At 39.3% G+C, this 20,724-nt stretch overlaps 1 protein-coding gene across 1 annotated transcript in view; it reads right to left on the reverse strand.

Moving 5' to 3' along the window:
- The window catches only part of Adgrg7 (adhesion G protein-coupled receptor G7), a 54,921-nt gene that overhangs the window by 25,733 nt on the left and 8,464 nt on the right, over positions 1–20,724 (reverse strand). Inside the window, exons 2-6 of the mRNA XM_036203187.1 lie at positions 11,515–11,628; positions 10,147–10,251; positions 6,508–6,620; positions 4,496–4,645; positions 3,204–3,301 (exon numbers count right to left, since the gene is read on the reverse strand). Coding sequence (XP_036059080.1) covers positions 3,204–3,301; positions 4,496–4,645; positions 6,508–6,620; positions 10,147–10,251; positions 11,515–11,628 — 580 coding nt within the window. The remainder of the gene's footprint in view (positions 1–3,203; positions 3,302–4,495; positions 4,646–6,507; positions 6,621–10,146; positions 10,252–11,514; positions 11,629–20,724) is intronic.

The raw sequence follows: 20,724 nt of genomic DNA on the forward strand, positions 1-20,724 counted from the left end.
AAGAAAGTATGAGTAACAGAAGACAGAAGGAAAAGCGAGATGGGTGGCTGAGTCCTGGCTTAGGAAGAGACTTTGCACCTAGGCCTAGCTCAAGAGATGGGAGTTTGTAGATCCAGGGTTCCCCTGAGCAAATTTGGTTTCCTCCCACTAAAAGAGGGAGAATGAAGAAAGAGGTCACTGGCAGCTCATCAAGAGTATAGCTGTCCCTCAGTTTCTATAGGGGATTGACTGGTTCCAGGGCCCTCTAGACCTACAGACATTGGATTCTGACAATGCTTAAATTCTTGCATAAAATGATGCAGTGCTTGCCTATAAATCTATGCCTTCATTTCTGTACACTTAAATGATATCTAGATTACTTATGCAACCTATCAATATAAAGTGTATCTAAATTCTTGCTCTAATGTATTGTTTAGAGGATGATGACAAGATGTTCAGCTCATTTTTTTTTCTGAGTAATTTCAGCTTGTAGTTGGTTGGATCATAGATATAGAAGTCACAAACACAGAGGGCTTGAATCTCCTGAGAAATGTGAGGTTAATGGAAGAAGTAAAAGAATTGGGTAAGTGAATGAAAGAAGGGTCAAAATCCATGACAACTTTGCCAATACCACATGGTATAAGGTAAACCGATAGACCACACTCAGAAAATGATGGGCTAGAGACAGAGCATGAGATGAAGGAGAAGTGGGGACTGGTTGCACAGCTTTGTAGTTCAGTGGAGTCTATGTTTTGAGGTGTATTTCTCCTCTAACCACCTTTTTATGAAGTCATCAGCATGTTACACATAAATTACACAAGGCTTTTTCTCTATACGTAAGCCAGTAAATGGATAATTGTTTCTTAGCGAGGTATTGTCATCTATGTCCTAACCTATAAAACTCTCAGATAAAACCTCCATCTTTTCTCTTTCTTACCAAACACATTTCCCCACCTCCTTACTCTAGTAATACTCTGCTACTACAGATCCTTCTCTGACTAGCAGCGGGAGGGCTTCCTCTGGCCTTTGTTTCTATCTTCAGTGAACATAGACTCTGGAGCTCATGGTTACCTCCTTCCCCACTTTAAGAAAAAAGAGGTACCTTCAGCCCCATGAGAAGGATCCAACCTCCTCTTGGACTCTGAAGCCATGAAATACACCAGTCAAACTGTTTACATGACCTCTGCCCGTTCTGTCAGAACTGTGGTCTGTTGAGTGCTCTGTTTCACATGTACCCCTTTTCTACTTTGAGGGTGTAACCCCAAGGAGATGCTGGCTGTACTCAGTCACAAACTGAAGAGTTACATGGAGGAATGTCCCTTAAGGGTATGAGGTCATACAAATGATGATTCTGTACAGAAGGTTGGTTGTCCATCATACTAAAAGACATACTAAAAGACCAACATCATCTACAGTCTACCAAACAGAGACTTGGTTAGAGAAAAGTTCCCTCGCTGCAATGGGTCAGTTTTTAAACAAGCATTTGTGTAGTGTGCACATATGCACACATGTGTGGCATGTGCAGGGCCATGTTATAGAAGAGGAGGACCTGTGAGGGTATTTCAGGAAGAGTTAGCTGAAGGAGGAAAGATTCTCTGTTAGAGCAGGCGGACCCTTCCAGCGGTGGCCAGAAGTGAGGAGGACGAAAGGAAAGACAGTCCTGTTTGCCTGCCGTCTTCACCTTGCTGGCCACTGTGTCTACTTTGATGTTGCTGCTGCCATTTTGTGTTGATACTGGAACCCAGCTTCTCAGGCCTTCCAGCTGAACCAAAGACCAGCAGTTCTCCATGTGGTGATCTATTGTGTACCCTAATAAACTTGCCTGAGGAACAGAGGACAGAGCCAGCCACTAGATTAAACATAGAGCCAGGAGGTAGTAGCACACACCTTTAATCCCAGCACTTGAGATCTCATGCCTTTGCTGGGGAAGCGCACACACCTTTAATCCCAGGAAGTAAGATGGCAGGGCAGAGAAAGGTATATAAGGCATGAGGAAACAGGCACTCACTCTCTCTTTAGGCTGAAGAATTTGTAGAGGGAAGAATTAGTGGCTGGCTGTTCTGCTTCTCTGATATTTCAGTTTTTACCCTGATATCTGGCTCCGTTTATTATTATTATTATTATTATTATTATTATTATTATTATTATTATTATTAAAAGACCATCTAAGATTCAAACAACATCTCCATGAATCCTTCAGGCCTTCAGCAGGACTATTGAGGCATCCAGCCCTGCAGACTGAGCAACTATGGACTTCTCAGCCTCTGTAGTGTATATACAGCCATTGTTGTCCCCCCAACCCATATTGTGTAAATCGATCCAATAAATACACATTTGTAATACATATTCTGTCTACCAGTTCTGCTCCTCTAGTGAGCCCTAATAAACCCGTATGATGCAATAATATAGAATTATAGTGTACATGTATAGATATTCATATTTTTAAAAATATCTTAAACTATTAAATGATAATAGATTAATATATTATGTAATTACAAGTATGTATGAGTGCATGAATATGTATACATAGAGAAAATATTTGGAGTATATGCTAACAAATTAATAAAGGTAAATAATTTCAAAGAATTTGCCAAGTGTATAATTTCTCATTTATCTGAAATAAGCATACTTACATGTAAAAGGGGGTTTAAAACAGTGTACTTTAGTGAGGGGCCTCTGTGAATAAATGTGATTTTTGATATAAATATACAATCAAAAGTCATCAGGAACATAGCCTTCCTAAGAGAAAGCAAAGGAGGGGAGTTGGATTTCTTTTCCTTTTTTCAAGTAGCTGTAGGAAAACTGCAAAAAGCTTATCAGTGTTTGGGAAGAGAGCTGAGGTGTGAGCTGGAGGCTGACAGTGTGCTGCATCCTATAGCCGGCTGCTTTCTGCCACACCGTGCACCAAGAAGGGAGCTGGGGTGGCTGGCACCTTTGTGTGGAGGTTGCTGCTTTGACCACACTAGACCCAAGTTAAGGGAACAAACTGTCATCTGAATCATCCCAGTGCCTTTTTCTCCTAAGCCATGACCATCCCTGGAACCAAGAGTTAGCGCACATCACTCCATGTAGGAGCAAGATCATGTGGGAAGTCACGGATTTTCTCTTGATTCCCAAAGCACCAGGCAGTTGGGGCACCCCTGAGAGATACAGGTCCTCTATTTGTGCTTTAACCTAAGAAGGTAAGTGTTACTTCCCAAACTTGGTTCCAAACTGTTGCTTACGTGGAAAAGGAGTCCTCATTAATCACAGCAGCTTTCTGAAAAACATCTTCACTGGCATCCAGAATCTGACTCACTGTGGTTATAGCGACTCTTTTTGCCTGGGAGGGAGAAGGCGTATCACAGAAGATATGTGTCATGCACAATCATTACTACTATCATGGTAGAAAATAGCATGATTAGCATGATAACCCAAAGGAAAAAAGATTCAATCAAAGTTTCAGTTTAAGACCTATAGAATATAAAGGAAGGGGCCAAGATGAGAAGTAAAAGCATAATGAAGCTGGTGAGGAAGGAGGTTTAGGATTTTGGATTTGATCTCATGATAAGATCATTCACAGCCCTTTTCCAGCCATAAGAACAGAAGAGCAAGTGCTTGTCTAAAAGTAGACACAAATATGGCTGCAGGCCTGCCTGTCCAAACATCATAGCTCACAATGCTTAGCATAACTTATCAGTTGTACTTGTATAACTATCAGTAAATTATCTTTAGTTTCTTACATTTGAAAACTCAGGAGTGAGACAGAGAGATAATGGCTTGGCATTTCATTCCTGTGTCTTGACTGACTAATTTTTCTATAAACTCTACAATTGGAAGTGCATATTCTTTGAATTATGTCTTCCATTATCTTATTACTTAAAACCTACTTCTCAAGGGACCCTTGGTAGTTGAAACAATTTTTGAAAGAAAATATTTAAAGACTACAAAAGAAAGGAGCCATGCTGATATACTTCATATTGATGGCTTACCACCCTGCTGATGAATACAAAAATTCCATTGTTGACAAATGTTGATTATACTTCTCGTTTTTATGTTTCAGAATTTAGCAGGCCATGATATTAGACATGTAAAATCGGCTTAGAGACTCTTTAGAAAGCCAAATACCAACCTGAGAGGATGCTTTGCACAAAGGGAGTAGAGCTGAAGGCATATTTCAGAGCAAGTGTTTAGGAAAACTGTTTGTTTGGGAAAGAACATGTATGTCACAGCCTAATGCAATTGCTAAACTGTGTATGATAAAACTAGAGACCTGTTCATTCCAGGACATGCTAGAATATTTAATATAATAACAATCATCATGTCAATTCCAGGGGGTGTTTAGACAGGGAGCCCTCTTTCAATTTCTTTGTGCATCTCCCAGAAAGAGTACTCTGCCCTATGGCCTTAACTTAAATACCACCCAGATCACAGGATAAGGAAGAGAATTTGGGATGCCCCTCACCCAGGGCCCTGCACATGCTAATGAAACACCACCAATAGGCTACAATCCCAAACCTAAAATCTTGAGTTTTACCTGTTCTTCAGCCCCTCTGGTTTCATTGAAGATCTGTCCAACCACTATAGCAGCAGAAGTGATGTTCTCAGCAGTTAATCGATTGGTATCAGCTGTTAAAAACTGGGCTTCTGCAGAAATATTCTTTGATTTTGTTGTGATGCTGTCTATCTGTTTAAAAGGATTTTTTTTTCAAAAAGTCAAATTTATACAAGTATTCATAAACATTTTGCAAAGACTGTGGTTGAGCAAGCTGAAATTTAGGTGAGCCTCAACCTCCTGAGCATCGCACCCTCCGAGTTTTTCTTGTTTACTTTTTTCTTGTGTAAACAACACAAAGAACAGATATTTTCCTCATTTTTCACCACTTGCTTGACTTATACTAAGACTAACTGCTATAGTCATGCCACTGTGTAACTGTGGGTCAACGTGTGTAGATAGAATGAACTTAGTTTTACACTAGATGGCACCATCATTTCAAGAATCAAACCAGTACTCACTTGTAAGGAGTGAGTACTCAGCAGACAGAATAAAAAACAACAGCAAAAAATAAACAAACAAAAAAAAAACTGTCAAATTCAACAGCCAAGTCTCTGTCATGTGCTTGGCACTCTAATGTTTTAAGGTGTGAGCATACATAACACATAATGGGAAAAGGCTCTGTAAACTGAGCTCCCACGTAACACTTAAGGACTTAGACAAGTTTACGCAGCTTGGAAGCTGCAGAGTTGAGAGTCAAACACTGACTTGTCAGATTCCAGAATCTGCCCTCTTTCTTTCAGTGTGTGTGACTGGAAGCTACCTACACATCCTGTTTCCCATTCCCAACCTACTCACACCCTGCCCATCTGTGATCAGGGAGTTGGTGTGGTTTCCTGTGAATTTTAAATTCAACAGTGGCTTTGTAGTGGCTTGGCGAAGGTCCCTGGCCAAAGCATTTCACTCCTCAGAGCTATACTTTCCCTCACTTATAATAATATTTATCGGCGGTATTTAAAAATTAAAAATGATTTAAACTCTTAGTAGTATACACAAAATGTTTTAAATGTTACAGGCAAATAACCAGTTAACCAAAGTTTTGTTTTGTGTTTTGTTTTGGTGTTACAATGATATAGAAGTGATTTACTCAATACTAACAACACATTGAATTTTTAGTCTGATCTTTTTCCATCCGCTAAAGATTTGCAAATGTGCTACCATTTCTTGATTCTGAACAACAGCAAACCACAGCTTCCGGTCATCCAAAACATGATGAAGTTAAAAAATGGGCAACTTTAGAGAATGTCATGTTGGTCAATCATGATGTCGCATAGATTAGGTGAATTAAGTACATCTTAAACTTACAGTGGGCTTATCAGTTCTTAATCCTATGTAATGTCCAGGATCCTCTGTGTTTGATAGCAGTAAATGCTCACCAATTGGTGGTATTAGTATGATGTCTTTAGTATGGAAATGGTATCCAGTTGGATAAGGAAGATATGACATGCTTGCACATAGAAATGCCTACATCAAAGTTTGCAATGTCTTCCTGTTCTGGCGTGATCCAACGAGTTAGTGCTTCCACGCATGCCCAGTCACCTCTATCCTTAGTCAATATAATTTCATATGGATAGGAGCATATATAGCCATAAATCCTTCTTATTTTACTAACTCATAGATACAGCCCTGAGACCAGTATCAATCTGGAGTTGTCTGTGTCTAAGGGTCATTGTTCATATCATTTTTCCCATTCATTTTGATGGAGCAGACCACCTTTGGTTTCTGAAATCAGGGGTCTACATTCAGTCAAAACTTGAACAGTCTGCAAATATTTCCTAGGCTACCATTTGCTGAAACACTCTGAAATTAAATGTCAACATTAAACAGATGTCGACTTTAACCAAATAAGAAGAGTTTAGCTCACTAGGTTTTCTTAATTTATAATTTGAGAGTTTTAAAAGCATTGATTTGACCATCAGGCATCTGAAGACCAAACAAGTTGGCCTAGACTCAGAGCATCCCCCAAGTGCCCACAGATGGACTAGAAAGCATACCTGCATTTCCAGGGTCTCCAGATTTTCAGTGCAATTTCCTCTCGTTGCATTTTGTAAATATATCTCTCCGTACTCAGAAACGGTGCACAGTCGAGTTGCTAAAGGAATCCCCGCTTTAGTAAAGAGGAAAAATGGGGAAAAGTGTTTAAAGATAGATGCAGTGATCCCTGCACACGTGATCCATACCAGTGTGACTCTGCTGCTTCTCCCAGGATGAGCTTCTGCTCACTCTTGAATCTGGGCTGGCCTGTGACTGACCTTGACCAATAGAGTGTGATGGAAATATATGACTCCCAGCACCTGGGCCTCAAAAGTTCTCTCAGTTTCAGTCTCCACCCTTCTGGGGTGTTAGCATGCTGTCCTGAGGTACCATAAGAGGAAGTGAGTCTAACTACTGAAAGACAAGCCATGTGGTGCTAACTTGAGGTGCTGTGCCTAACAGCCAACATGCATGTTCCTCAAATGAACATTCTAGCTGCCACAACCAACCCATAGAACTGTGAGAAACCTAAAGCATTGTTGCTTGAGGTCAAGAGTTTAGGTTGTTTTAACACCCAGTATAGAGAAGTGCAACAATTGCTGCTGTATTCTAGGCAATTGTCTTGATCTCGAAACTGGACTTCATACAAGGACCAGTTAGTTACTGTTTGCTTCCTTGTCTTTAAGAAAGATTTATTTTCTAACATGCAGGAATGAAATGACTTTGAATCGGATGCAATGAAGATACACGAGGCCGAGACCAGAATCAGTATGAAAAATTCCTACTAGCTATTAAATATATGTTGATCTTTTATGTCTGTGCAAATCTGGATAACTCCTCAAAGACAAAGAATCCCAGGGAATTGCAGCAACTGCTGGATGTTCTATTGCCTCTCAGTCAACAGTTTTCTTTTCTCAGGCTATCACCTGAACTTTCTGCTTCACAGTCCTCCAATCGCTAACCATTACACAACATCTAAAGACGGAATCATAATTAGAAGGACAGCTGACCACAGGTGAAACGTTTTCCTCGGGGTCAGTATGGAAGCAGCTGCTTTTGGAGAAATGACAAGAAATATTGATATCAGAAATTCCTTTAATAACACTTAAAATAGGAGGGTGGAGTTTTCATTAATTTGTATGATGACCCCACCTCTACTGCAAGACACAAAAGTCTTAACACATGCAGGATGTACATTTTTTTAAGCAGCCATATGTCAAGTGTATCTCTTCCATTATTCACAGAAATATGAATATACTCAAACATCATTGAAATTCATGATGACCACTTGTTACATAAACTAAAACAATCAAAAAGATTTCTTAACATAGAATTAAAAGTGAGTTTGTTAGTAGTTAAAATACATATCTTTAAAATTATATGGACACAGTCTAAAATTCAAAGGTATATATAATAAACATTTTCATAATGGTTGCTCAAATCAAATGAATGTCAAATAAAAGATGATAATATTACTCTCTTATCCCACTCTCCAGGTGTTATATCAAGCATCTGTGAGGAACTTCATGGATATGTTACTGACACTTACTTTTCCCAAATCATAGAACACAGTTATGTTTTGTAAGTTGTACCTGGTTTATAAAACATAAAAAAATAAGGTATATACAATGTAGAAACTAAAGACAACAGTCATCCATAGGTACACTGTAACACGAATCTTAAAAGGTCTTAATAATAATAAAAAAAACCACCCAGTGCCAGATATTAGGGTGAAAGCTGAAAGATTAGAGAAGCAGAACAAGCCACAGCCAACCTCACCTCACCAACTCCTCAGCCGATCTTGTTTCCTTCAGACTGAAAGCCTCTGAGTCCTAATCAGAATGAATCTCAGATGAACTGCTTAAAAGAGCTTCTAGTTCCTGATCCTATTGCCTTATATAACTTTCTGCTTTCTGTCCTCACTTCCTGGGATTAAAGGCATGTGTCCTTCCCAAGCAAAGATATGAGATCTTAAGTCCTGGGATTAAAGGTGTGTGCCACCACTACCTGGTTCTGTTTCCAGTGTGGCCTTGAACTCACAGAGATCCAGATGGATCTCTGCCTCCTGAGTGATAGGATCAAGGGTATGTGTCACCATTGTCTAGCCTCTATATCTAATCTATTAGCTGGCTCTGTCTTTTGATCCCCAGATAAGTTTTATTGGGGTGCACAATGTATCACCACAGTACCCTATATAATATAGTATGGTCTATAAAATATGCATCATAAGAACAAATCTACTGAAGCCCCCTTTTACTTTCTGAGGTCTTAATCAAAAGGTTTGTGCTGTCTTGTTTTATGTCAACTTGACTAAGCTGTAGTCATCTGAGAGAAAGGAACCTCATTTGAGAAAATGCTCCCCTAAGATCTGGCTGTAGGCAGGCATGCTTGTAGGGTATTTTCTTAATTAGTGATTGATGGGGGAGGGCCCAGCCTGTTGTGGGTGGTACCACCCTTGGGCTGTACTCCTGAGTTCTATAAGAAAGCAGGCTGAGAAAACCATAAGGAGCAAACCAACAAGCAGCACTCTCCCATGGCCTCTGCATCAGCTCCTGCCTTCAGGTTCCTGTCCTGCTTGAACTCCTGCCCTCACTGCTTTTGATAATGAACTGTGATGTGGAAGTGTGAGTGAAACAAACCCTTTCCTCCCCAAGCTTTTGGTCATGGTGTTTCATCACAGCAATTGTAACCCTAACTCTGAAAAGGCTGGATCATGGATACTCAAGTAATCACTTAGAATAAGTAAGTAAGGGACATATAGGAGAGAGAGATTCTCATAATGTATTTAGAATTTCAGTATAGTCTGGAGATGCACAAAAGTGAATATCTAAATGTGAAATTCTCCTCTCTGTTACTGCTCTACCAAACATTATTTATAAATGATTTAAAAGTAATTGCATTCTTAGGGCATCCAGTTCTATAAGAAATGGGGGCTACCAGCAAAATTAATAAGATGCAAATTAATGCAATCCAGGGACAGGTAAGACATTTAGATAAAATTACATGACTAGTAGACTTTAGTTATGAGGAAGGAGCTCTGTGGATGTACTAAGTCCACACTCAGAACCTATTACCTAATATGGTACTGATGTAAGTGATAAACATTCTGGATCTTGTCTGGAAACATAGTAGTAACAGGATTCCTTGATTCTAGGAATGCCTCAATGCACATAGTGTTGTCATACTGATGAAGGTATCATGAAACTAGCAATGTGCCAAGATGCATAACCAAAATGACCAAGAAAACAGAGGACTACTAACAACAGACCTGCTCCATTCCATCTCTACTTGGAAAGATATCTGAAAGACAGTACAGAAGGAATCTGTAATATGTATTGATTTAAAATGATGTAGTCAAATGATACATCTCCAAGAATAAGTAGTCACCTGAACAAATGCTATGGGACAGAGAAAGCTAAAGAAAAATTTCCAATTAATTAAGGATAAGGAAGAGTTCACTAACAACTGATCCACATTAAGGTTTTTAGGGAAAGTATGAGTCTACACAGTTCTGTACTAAACTTCAAACACTGGCATGAAAGTGAGTCACGCCTTCTTGCTGTCTTGTCCAGAGACCTAACAGTAGTTGGAGGAATGATAGGTATGACTCAGTCTAACAGTTCTGCTGCTTAAACAGAAATCCCAGGAGAAACACATACCATTTAAGGTGTCTGCAGGACACGTTTGCAGAGAAGGTCCATATCTGCCCACTGTGATTCTGGCAAAAGTAAGGTTCTCGTAGGTACTATTTTCACAGAAATTAGCTGTAAAGAAAACAAATTTCTCTCATTCTAAGATTATATATTTCATTTTGAATTTTAAAACCAGATAAAAGGTGAAGTTCAGAACCTTTGCAGTGTAATTTAAAGAAGATTCATAGAGTCAACTGGCTGGTTCAGGAGTTTCCATACTTTCTCTCTAGTTAGATGTCTTCTATTATAATCAATAGGCTAGGTGAATGGTTTCAGCTGCAATGCACACCATACAGACTTGGGGTAGAGAGAAGGTGTGAACACCAACACACTAGCAATAATTATGTATTAATTAGTTAGAATCTAGAGAAATGAAAAACTATAATCCATATTGGCAAAGAGCTTTATAAGTTCTTTATAAGCAAAAAGGCCAAAATCATGGGTGGGTAGTATGCATTAGCTGGGAGGAATATAGACAGTTAATGATTAATGACAGTTAAGAGTAAGCTTGATTTAAAAAACTTAATTATGTTAAAACTCTGACATTTGAAATAGAGTCAAATGGCATATAACCCCTGGAAAGGACCTGAAGAAACCATATTGCTAGTTGCCCTGAATTAAAGGCTGGAGCCAAAAGGAAAATCATACCTGTGAATTATAGAAAATAATTGACATTTGAAGAATGGACAAAGTTATCTCAACCATATAGAGCCTAGGAGAAAAACAGGGCTTTGATCGCTGAAAAGAAAAAGAAACTTCTCATTTTTAGCATTTATAATATTTTTCATATATTTATGTGCATGTGCTTGTTTTTGACAGTTTTATACAATTACATACTAAATTTTAGATATTTTCACCCCCACTTCCCTCTTGTATCCTCCATCCTCTAAAACCCTTTCCTCCAACAAGTGCCCCTCCTCCTGTTTTCAAGACCGTATGTTGTGTTTGATCCTCTGAGTTTAATTAGACTTTCTTGCACAGGTGTGTTGAGTGGGAGGTTATTTACTGAAGTAAGGACAAATTTACCAGCAGATACACTGCTGAAAAAAGACATACATTCGCCTTTCCCAGCTGTTAACTCACAATAGTCCCTCAGGCAGGGGTAGGATCTCATTAGAGCCCCCGCCATCCATGATGAAATGTGGACAGACCAATCTTGTGTGGGTCTTGTGACAATAATCATAGCTATAGTGAGTTCATGAATATACATCTTAGTGCTATTGTCCTTATGCTAATTGTGCCTATAGTCTTTAACTAAAGCTTCCAGAATTTGTGCTGCTGTTACTAACAAAAGGCTCACCTATATGTCATCGTAGTATCAGTCAAGTAACTTACCAATTGTACATCTCAACCCTTTCCACTCTTCAGTACAAATGCATCTGCCATTTTGCCAAGTTCCACCATTCCTGCAGAACTGTACAGGGGCGATCGACACAGAAGATGATACCCCTGGGGGGAAAAAAAACCAACAGAATAGTATGGGAACTTCCCTATTAGTTTCTCTTTTCAAGTCTGTAGCCATCCAATTTCTATATGCAAAACTGTAACATGAATCTTAAAGGGTCTTATTAATAAAAACATGGAGCCTTAGGGTTAAAGCCTTAGAGACATCAGGGAAATACAGAAAGCCACAGCTAACCTTACCTCACCGACTCGGCAGCTTCCAAATGCGAGCTACTTCTTGTCTACCCACACCTTTATATGCCTTGCTTTTCTGCCCTCCCATTGGCTCTTAGCCCAGCTGCCTCACTTCTTTGTCACGGCCTGTTTGTACAGACCTCCAGGTCTCTATGTTTGTACTGGGATTAAAGGTGTGTGTCACAATGCTTGGCTGTGTTCCCTAGTATGGCCTTGAACACACAGAGACCCTGCCTGATAAGTGATCGGATTAGGGGCATGTGCTGCTTGACTTTGTTTACTTAAAATGGCTAGCCTTTTCCCCCTAATCTCCAGGCAAGCTTTATTTATCAAATCACAAATAAAATATCTTATTTCAGCACAAATAAAATATCACCACATTTCCCCTTTGTCTAATAAAAATAATTTTTTAAAAAAAGTTATAACTAATATAAGAAAAACTATATATAATAAGTACAATATTGTATGCAATATATACAAGCAATAAATACATCAACAATGTCTAGTCCATTTGCATTTGACAAATTCAGAGAAAATATTCTATTATCTATTTTATTTTGGTGAGTCCAAAATGTATCTAGTTTACTTTCTATCCTAACTTATATCACCAACAGAAAACTATCTTATGATGTCTTTCAAACTTATATACTTAATACCTCTTAGTGATTTTCATTTTTGAATTTCTTAACAAGGAAAACTATAACTATCTAATCTTCAACTCCCTCAGAGACCCAAGAAGGAAATAATATTACCTAGTAAAACAGGAAGTGCAAACAAGTGACTTCTAAAAATGAGCTATGACAGAAACAGCCAGCTGCCTGGACAATCACACAAAGTTTCTCTGCATGTAGAGGCATCATCTTCAGCCCACAGGTTTAGTGTATCTGACAGACTCATTTGTGAAGTAGGATGTACACAAGGCCTACAGCTCGACCTCACATTCAGTGTATTTCATGTATTAGATAAACTTGAATTCCACCAGTGTCCTGTCACGATTCAGGATTTTAAATTCTGGAAATTGCTGTTGTTTTTGGAATTCAGCTTCCCATTCTTCTTGGCTTGTGGGTGGCTTCATCTCCTTTATTAAATGTCAGTCTACCACTGAGAGGTTAGACTCTGTTATCCTAGTTACTCTTTCAAGAATAACTGTTTCAGTTACTGTACCACTGCACACCAGAAGCCATCAGTCCACTGCCTGTTCAGCTGCCTTCAAAGAAAGGGCACTGTACCTTTTCTGGATTACAAAGCCATTTCAGCGATGGTGACATATTGTCCTGGCCTCAGAGGATTCCTGTTGCCAAAACTGCAATCACACTTGTCTTAGCAAGGATTGGTAGTCTTTTGTTTTGTGTCCTGTTTGTCCATTTTGTATAGCATACTATCAGCAGTCCATGTGAGGGCACTTTGTTGCTCAGTGGCTAATTTTTGCCACAATGAAAGGTAACTCCATATGCATTTTCTTCAATGCCCATATCTTCTCTGAAGTAGATTGAAGTGCTGTGGATGTCTTTCTGTATGTTGCGAATATGTGTTTCTCAGATTGGTTGATAAATAAAATGCTGATTGGCCAGTAGCCAGACAGGAAGTATAGGCAAGGCAAGCAGAGAGGAGAATTCTGAGAAGAGGAAGGCTGAGTGAGGAGTCCAGGGAGCAGCATGTAATGGTAAAGCCACAGAACATGTGGCGACATAGATTGACAGAAATGGGCTGAGTTTAAGATATAAGAGCTAGCTAGCAAGAAGCCTGCTATGCCCATAGTTTAAAAATAATATAAGCCTGTGTAGTGCGTGCGTGTGTGTGTGCGTGCGTGCGTGCGTGCGTGCGTGTGTGTGTGTGTGTGTGTGTGTGTATTTGGGTCTGAGTGGCTGCAGGATTGTGGTGCCGTGGGAGCTGGGTGGGACCAGAGAAAACTTACAGCTACACAAAACCAGATTGTCATTGCTGGAGCTATCTTTTATTATATCCTCATCAATATGTGACATTCTGGATACAAAAAAGATAGATTTAAAAGAAAGACCTAGATAGACCAAGTTAGCAGCATATAAATTTCCTAATACTATTTAAATACTGTACTGACTGATTTTGTATCAACTTGATACAAGATAGAGTCATCTGACAAGAAGGATCCCCAATTAAGAAAATGCCTCCATAAGATCAGGCTGTAGGCAAGCCTATAGGGCATTTTCTTAATTAGTGATTGATGGAGGAGGGCCCAGCCCACTGTGGGTGCTGCCATCCCTCAGCTGGTGGTCCTGGGTTCCATAAAAAAGAAGGTTGAGCAAGCCATGGGGAGCAAGCCAGTAAGCAGCGCCCCTTCATAGCCTTTGTATCAGCCCCTGCCTCCAGGTTCCTGTCCTGCTTTTAAGTTCCTGCCTTCACTGCTTTGATGACGAACTGTTATGTGGATCTGTGAGTGAAGCAAATGCTTTTCTCCCCAAGTTGCTTTTGTTCATAGTGTTTCATCACAGCCATAGAAATCACCAAGACAAATACAAAGGCAATAATGAGGACAGAGATCACATCACCTAGAAAGACTTTGCTAAAGAGGCAGTATTTGAATTGGACTGTGTAATTAATTCAAGCAAACCCAGATAAAACTGGTGACTGATATTGGAAGCATAGAAAGAGCAGCAAGCATCAAAGGGGATGGGGTGCTCACAGACACACGACCATGCATGCATATGCCGAAACAAAGTGTAGCATCACAAAGCATGGACAGTTCCCATGTGTCCCAGCAACAGAGTAGAACTTAACACAACAGCAACAGTCCTAGGAGGGGTATCAGCAGGACACAGAGTGCACCATGAGGAACTTTGTATACTAAACTAAGGAGATTAAATCCTGAGGGAACACAGAGGGCTGTAGTATATTATTTCAACGTGTGTTACTTTTGCTTATGCTGCATTGTTTAACTCTGTGAAGCTGTGTTACTGTGCCTGTCTAAAACACCTGATGGTCTAATAAAGAACTGGCCAATAGCGAGGCAGGGGAAAGGGTAGGCGGGGCTGGCGGGCAGAGAGTGTGTATAGAAGGAGAGAACTGGGAGGAGAGATCTGGAATGAGGGAAGAAGGAGGACGACTCTGGGAGCCAGTCACCCAGCCAGCCACTGAGTAAGAGTAAGATTTCCAGAAGAGATGTAAAAAGCCCAGAGGCAAAAGGTAGACGAGATAACTTAAGTTTAAAAAAGCTGGCTAGAAACTAAGTCAAGCTAAGGCCAGACATTCATAATTAAGAATAAGCCTCTGAGTATTTTTTTGGGAGCTGGGTGGGGGGCCCCCAAAAGAGAAGAAGAGCAGTAAAACAACCAACAACAAGGATCTTAAAACAAAGGATATGTACTATTAGGAGTATTTTCTAGGATGATTGCTCCAGCCGTACAGAAATTGGCTGGTGCAGCAAAGTTGAAACAGGAATCCAGCTTTCAGCAGATGGTAGGAATCAGTACATTCAGGAAGCACATCTGAAATAGGAAACCTTGAGAAAACCTTATTTTCTGTTGGGGACACTAGTGTCTCTAAGTTTGTAGAGTAGATAGTGAGACATTAAAAGTTCCAACAATGATAGAATTGGTTGTATCATGTTGAGCTGCCCACAGATAACAACCTTAGTCTCAGCAAAATTTACAAGTGCATTAACACCAGAAATGACAACAGAACCTGCTTGAGAGTACTAGAAAGCAAAGAAAAATGTTCGGAAATGAAAGGAAATTCTGAATCATTTTTCCACTAAGGGCATAACTGAGTCTGTGTGATAAAAGTGGATAAAACTCCAGCAAAGAGCCACAGTCTTAATAGATTAAGATGTGAGATGACACTCACTGCTGAGTGGGGTAATCCCAGAATAAAGAGAGACAAAGACAGCTCAACATCTGTATATAAATTTCCATATTTAGTGGAAAAAGAATTATAAGAACCTATGGATCGTGTGTGTGTGTGTGTGTGTGTGTGTGTGTGTGTGTGTGTGTGTGTGTGTAATTGGAGTCATGAAGCAGGAAAATAAAAAAATCTTGAAACTTTTCAAATTTGGTTAAAGGTTTTGGTTTAGAGATCCAATCAACTCAGAAGATCACAGGCAAAATAAATATGAATATAACCAAACTGCAGAAATTCAAAAATTAAGAAAAATGCTGAAAGACATCTACTAACAGCTTACAGCTTTATATATGAATTAGGAAGGTAAAAATATCAAACTTATATAAACTCTCTGAGAAAACAGAAAAGCAAAACTACCCAAGCCATTTCATAATGTGAAAATAACTCTGATGCCATTATATGACAAAGACATAAAAAAGAATTAAATTTCAGGCCAGTGAACCTCATTTATACATTTGTAAAACTCCTTGTCTCAGTTAGGGTTACTGTTACTAGGATTGAACAGTGTGACCAAAAGCAGTTTAGAAGGGATAAGGTTTATGTGGCTTCTACTTCCACATCACAGTTCATTATTGAAGGAAGTAAGGACAGGTACTCAAACAGGGCAGGAACCTGGAGGCAAGAGCTGATGTAGAGGTCATGGAGGGGTGCTGCTTAGTGGCTTGATCAGCCTGCTTTTTTATAAAACTCAGGACCACCATCCAAGGGATGACACCACCCACAATAGGCTGGACTCTTGCCCACTGATCACTCAGAAAATGCACTAAAAGCTTATCTGCCTACAGTGAGATATTCTAGAGGCATTTTCTGAATGAGGTTCTCTCCTCTCAGGTGACTCTAGCTTGTGTCAAGTTGACATAACACTAGCTAGCACAACTGATCCCTTGTAAACTTGACACACAAACGCATCACTATTAAGTCACAACCTTTCATTTCTTATTCATCTCCAATATCACACATTAATATTAACATCACAATGTAAAACATTCTACAAACTTAAAAAGTCCCCCCAGTCTTACAAATTCAAACTCTTTAAAAGTTGAATGTCTTTAGAAAACCCCAAATCTCTTTTAAAATCCAAAGTCTCTCAACTGTGAGCTCCTATAAAATAAAAATAAGTTAAATACTTTCTCATTTCAAGAGGGAAGAACCAAGGCACAGTCATAAACAAATCAAAGCAAAACAAAATTCCAACTGTGAAAATAAAACAATGTCCAGTGTCTGGAATCCACTCACATTCTTCTGAGCTTCTCCCAAGACCTTGGATAGCATCCACAGGAGGACATTTACATTAGGCTGGCTCCACTTCACACCTGCTGCTATTCTTGCTGGTTGTCCCATGGTACTGCATCTCCAAAATGTTGGGGTCTCTTGCTACAACTGAGCTGTGCCTTTACTGATAGCCTCTTCTGGTCTCTCTTCATGACCCCTTCAGTCCTGGGTTTTCACTTGAGGCTGCACCTTCACCAATGGCCTCTCCTGGCCTCTCAGTGCCAAGCCTCAGCTGCTCTCCATGACCCCTTTCATTCCTTTAAAACCAGTACCACCTGGGAGATTCCTACACATGACCAAGTTCGGCTGCCAGCATGAGGGACAACCTCAGCCACCTCTAGAACACAATTTTTATGTTCTGACTCTGAAGAAACACTTCCCAGAAGATTTCGCTTGATCTCTTCTTACAAACCACAAACCACTGATTTCTCAGCTCTAGCTGTCCAGCATCAGCTACCCCAACAAAGCAAAGTGTTCATTCCAGTGCTCCTGGTATCATATTAATCACAGCTGATTCTCCAGCCCCTGCTAACTAGGACCAGGAATTCTTAACTCAAAATATGCAGCAGCCTCTCTAGAGTCTTTAAGTGACTCTCTCAGACTTTCTGTGGCACTTCACAACTAAGACATTAAGACAAAATCCATCATCTGCATTCTTTCAACACCCTTTTCTTCCAAGTTCCCACAGAACTGCTCTCCAAGTTTTGAGCACTAAATGGCTTTTCTAGCTTAACTGTCCAAAGTCTTCCCATAATTCACCTCCCCACCCCAAAACCAGCATGGTCAGGTCTGTCACAGCAATCCCCTACTGTCCTGGTACCAATTTCTGTCTCAGTTAGGGTTACTAGTGCTGTGATGAAACACTATGACCAAAGACAACTAACTTGAGGAAGGAAAGGGTTTATTTCACTCACAGTGCCATGTAACAATTTATCATCAAAGGCAGTGGGGGCAAGAACCCAAACAGGGCAGGAAACTGGAGGCAGGAGCTAATGTAGAGGCTGGGAAAAAGTGCTGTGTACTGGCTTGTTCCTCATGGCTTACTCAGTCAGCTTTCTTATAGAACCCAGGACCACCAGTCCAGGGATGGCACCACCCACCATGGGCTGGGCACTCCCCCATCAGTCACTAATTACAAAAATGCCCTACAGGCTTGTCTACAGCCCTGTCTTATGGAGGCATTGTCTCAGTTGAGGCTCCCTCCTCTCAGATGACTGTAGTCTGTGTCAAGTTGACAACAAGCTAGAGAGTACACTTCTTTAAAATAGTCACAAATCAAAGCAAGCAACAAATGAAACAGATACCACATGACCAAATAAGATTTATCCCAGGAATGAAAGGTTGGTTTAAAAATATAAAATCAGTTAATAAATTTACCATCTGACCATATGACAGAACAAACTCATCAGCACAGGGAACAAAATGTCTCACAGATTAAAATCAAAACTCTCAGCAAATGAATCATAAAAAAAATCTTTCTTAAACTCATAAAAATCATCTATGAAGAACCTACTTCTAATATGTTACTGTAATATGTAATGTCTTCCTCTGAAGTTTCACAGAGAAAGTTCAATATAGTTGTGCTAACTACTTCTAATAAAGATCGTCTTCAGTGCTCGTCAGTGTGGTAGATGGCAAAATGAAAAGGTACGAAGTTTAGAAACGATAAAATAGTTATAATATGCACACATCAGTCAAATCTATTAACAATCTTAAGTTGTATCAAAAACCCATGAAAATGATTAAGTAATAAGTTAAAGATTGCATGATGCAAAACTATTATACATATTAGTAATAAATAATTAGAAAACCACTTACATTTAAATTAGCATAAAAATCATCAAACTATTGGAAATAAGAGGGTATGGGTAAGAATGCAAGATTAAGAGAAAATTTAAATATCTAAATAAATGGAGATATAAATAAATGGGTGCTGTGGATATTGGTCTGTATGCTGTGAACGTGTTGCTCTGATTGGTTGATACATAATACACTGATTGGCCAATAGCCAGGTAGGAAGTATAGGTGGGATAAACAGACAAGGAGAATACTGGGAAGAGGAAAGCAGAGTCAGTATGCCAGCCTGCTGTCCAGGGAGCAGCATGTAAGGATACACAGGTAAAGCCATGGAACATGTGGCAACATATAGATTAACAGAAATGGGCTGAGTTTAAATGTAAGAGCTATTCAGTGGTAGGCCTGGGCTAATGGCTGAGCAGTTTTAACTAACATAAGCTTCTGAATGATTATTTTATAAGTGGCTGTAAAGTCTGTGGGGCTGGGCAGGACCACAGAAATCTTCAGCTACAAATGAAAGCCTCATTAGCTAAACTGTCTTTTCTTCTTCAAATGACAGTTAAAATCTAAATCAAAGGGGCTGGAAAGATTGCACAGTGTTTTGATTAAGAGCACATACTGCTCTTTCATAAGACTCAAGTTTGTTTCCAGCACCTACTTTAGGCAGCTCAGAACTGCCTGTAACTACAGCTTTAGGGAATCAAACACCCTCTTCTGGTCTCTATGGGCATCTGTACACATGTGGTGGCACACTGCACATACATACATAGAGATATATGCTGTGGAATAATCCTCTTGTGCACTGTAAAGATTTGTCATTCGAGACAAACTAAGAATGCTGGGAAGAGGAAAAGCAGAGTAAGGAGTCACCAGCCAGATGCAGAGAAAGCAAGATGAAAATTTTGTACTGAGAAAAGGTACCAAGCCTAAACATAGATAAGAATTATGGGTTAATTTGAGTGTAAGAGCTAGTCAGTAATAAGCCTAAGCTACCAGCCAAGCATTTATAATTAATACAAGCCTCTGAGTGATTATTTGGAAAGTGATTGCTGGGTTTGCTGGTGGGACAGAAACTTCTGCCTACAGATATACACACAAGTACATAGATTAAAAATATCTAAAACAATTTTTTTTTTCTGCAGGTACTTATGAGCTGGTTTTAAATTTTGGAGGAAATGGAAAAAGCAGAAAGAAGAACAAGGTTTTAGAAAATAAACACGGTTTAATACTTGCAATTACTAGTTTTATGGTGCTCTAAGTCACAACAATAAAGGCTGGGCAGAATTAACATAAAGACAAAGACATCAATGGAATAAAAAGTTCAAAAATAGACAAAAATAGGGCTGATGATGTAGTTTGGTGGTAAACATTTGCCTAACATGGTGCAACACCTGGGACTTAGCCCCAGAATCATATATAAATTAAAAAGCCAAAAAGATAAATCAGAAATGATCAGTTGATCTTTCATATGTTTGCTAAGGCTACTAATAGAGGGAGTTGCTGATTTACTTTTTTGTGTTTTGTTTGTTTATTTTACAAATGGAAATATTATGAACTAACTAAGCAAATATATCACCCTTAAAACTCAATTTAATGGAAAAAAAAAAAACCTTCAATTTAATGTGGACCACACACAGAAAACAAAGCTAAAACCATAAAGCTTTAAAAATAAAATTTGTACTTGCAACTGTGGGGCAGGCAACTATTTTTGAAGGGCAAAAATAGTGCTAAATATAAATTTAAACTGCATTTAATCTAAATTAAAAACTGCTGCTTATTAAAGTGTATTTTCAGAAAATAAAAATGATAGTCACAGACTTGGAGAAAACTGTGTGTGTGTGTGTGTGTGTGTGTGTGTGTGTGTGTGTGTGTGTGTAAGAGAGAGAAGGTGTAAATTAGAATTGTAAGTCAAATTGTAATTTATAAAGAATATACATTCATAAGAAGAGTGCAAACCACACAATT

Source organism: Onychomys torridus, chromosome 12 (assembly GCF_903995425.1).
Source record: "Onychomys torridus chromosome 12, mOncTor1.1, whole genome shotgun sequence".
NCBI classification, from domain to species: domain Eukaryota; kingdom Metazoa; phylum Chordata; class Mammalia; order Rodentia; family Cricetidae; genus Onychomys; species Onychomys torridus.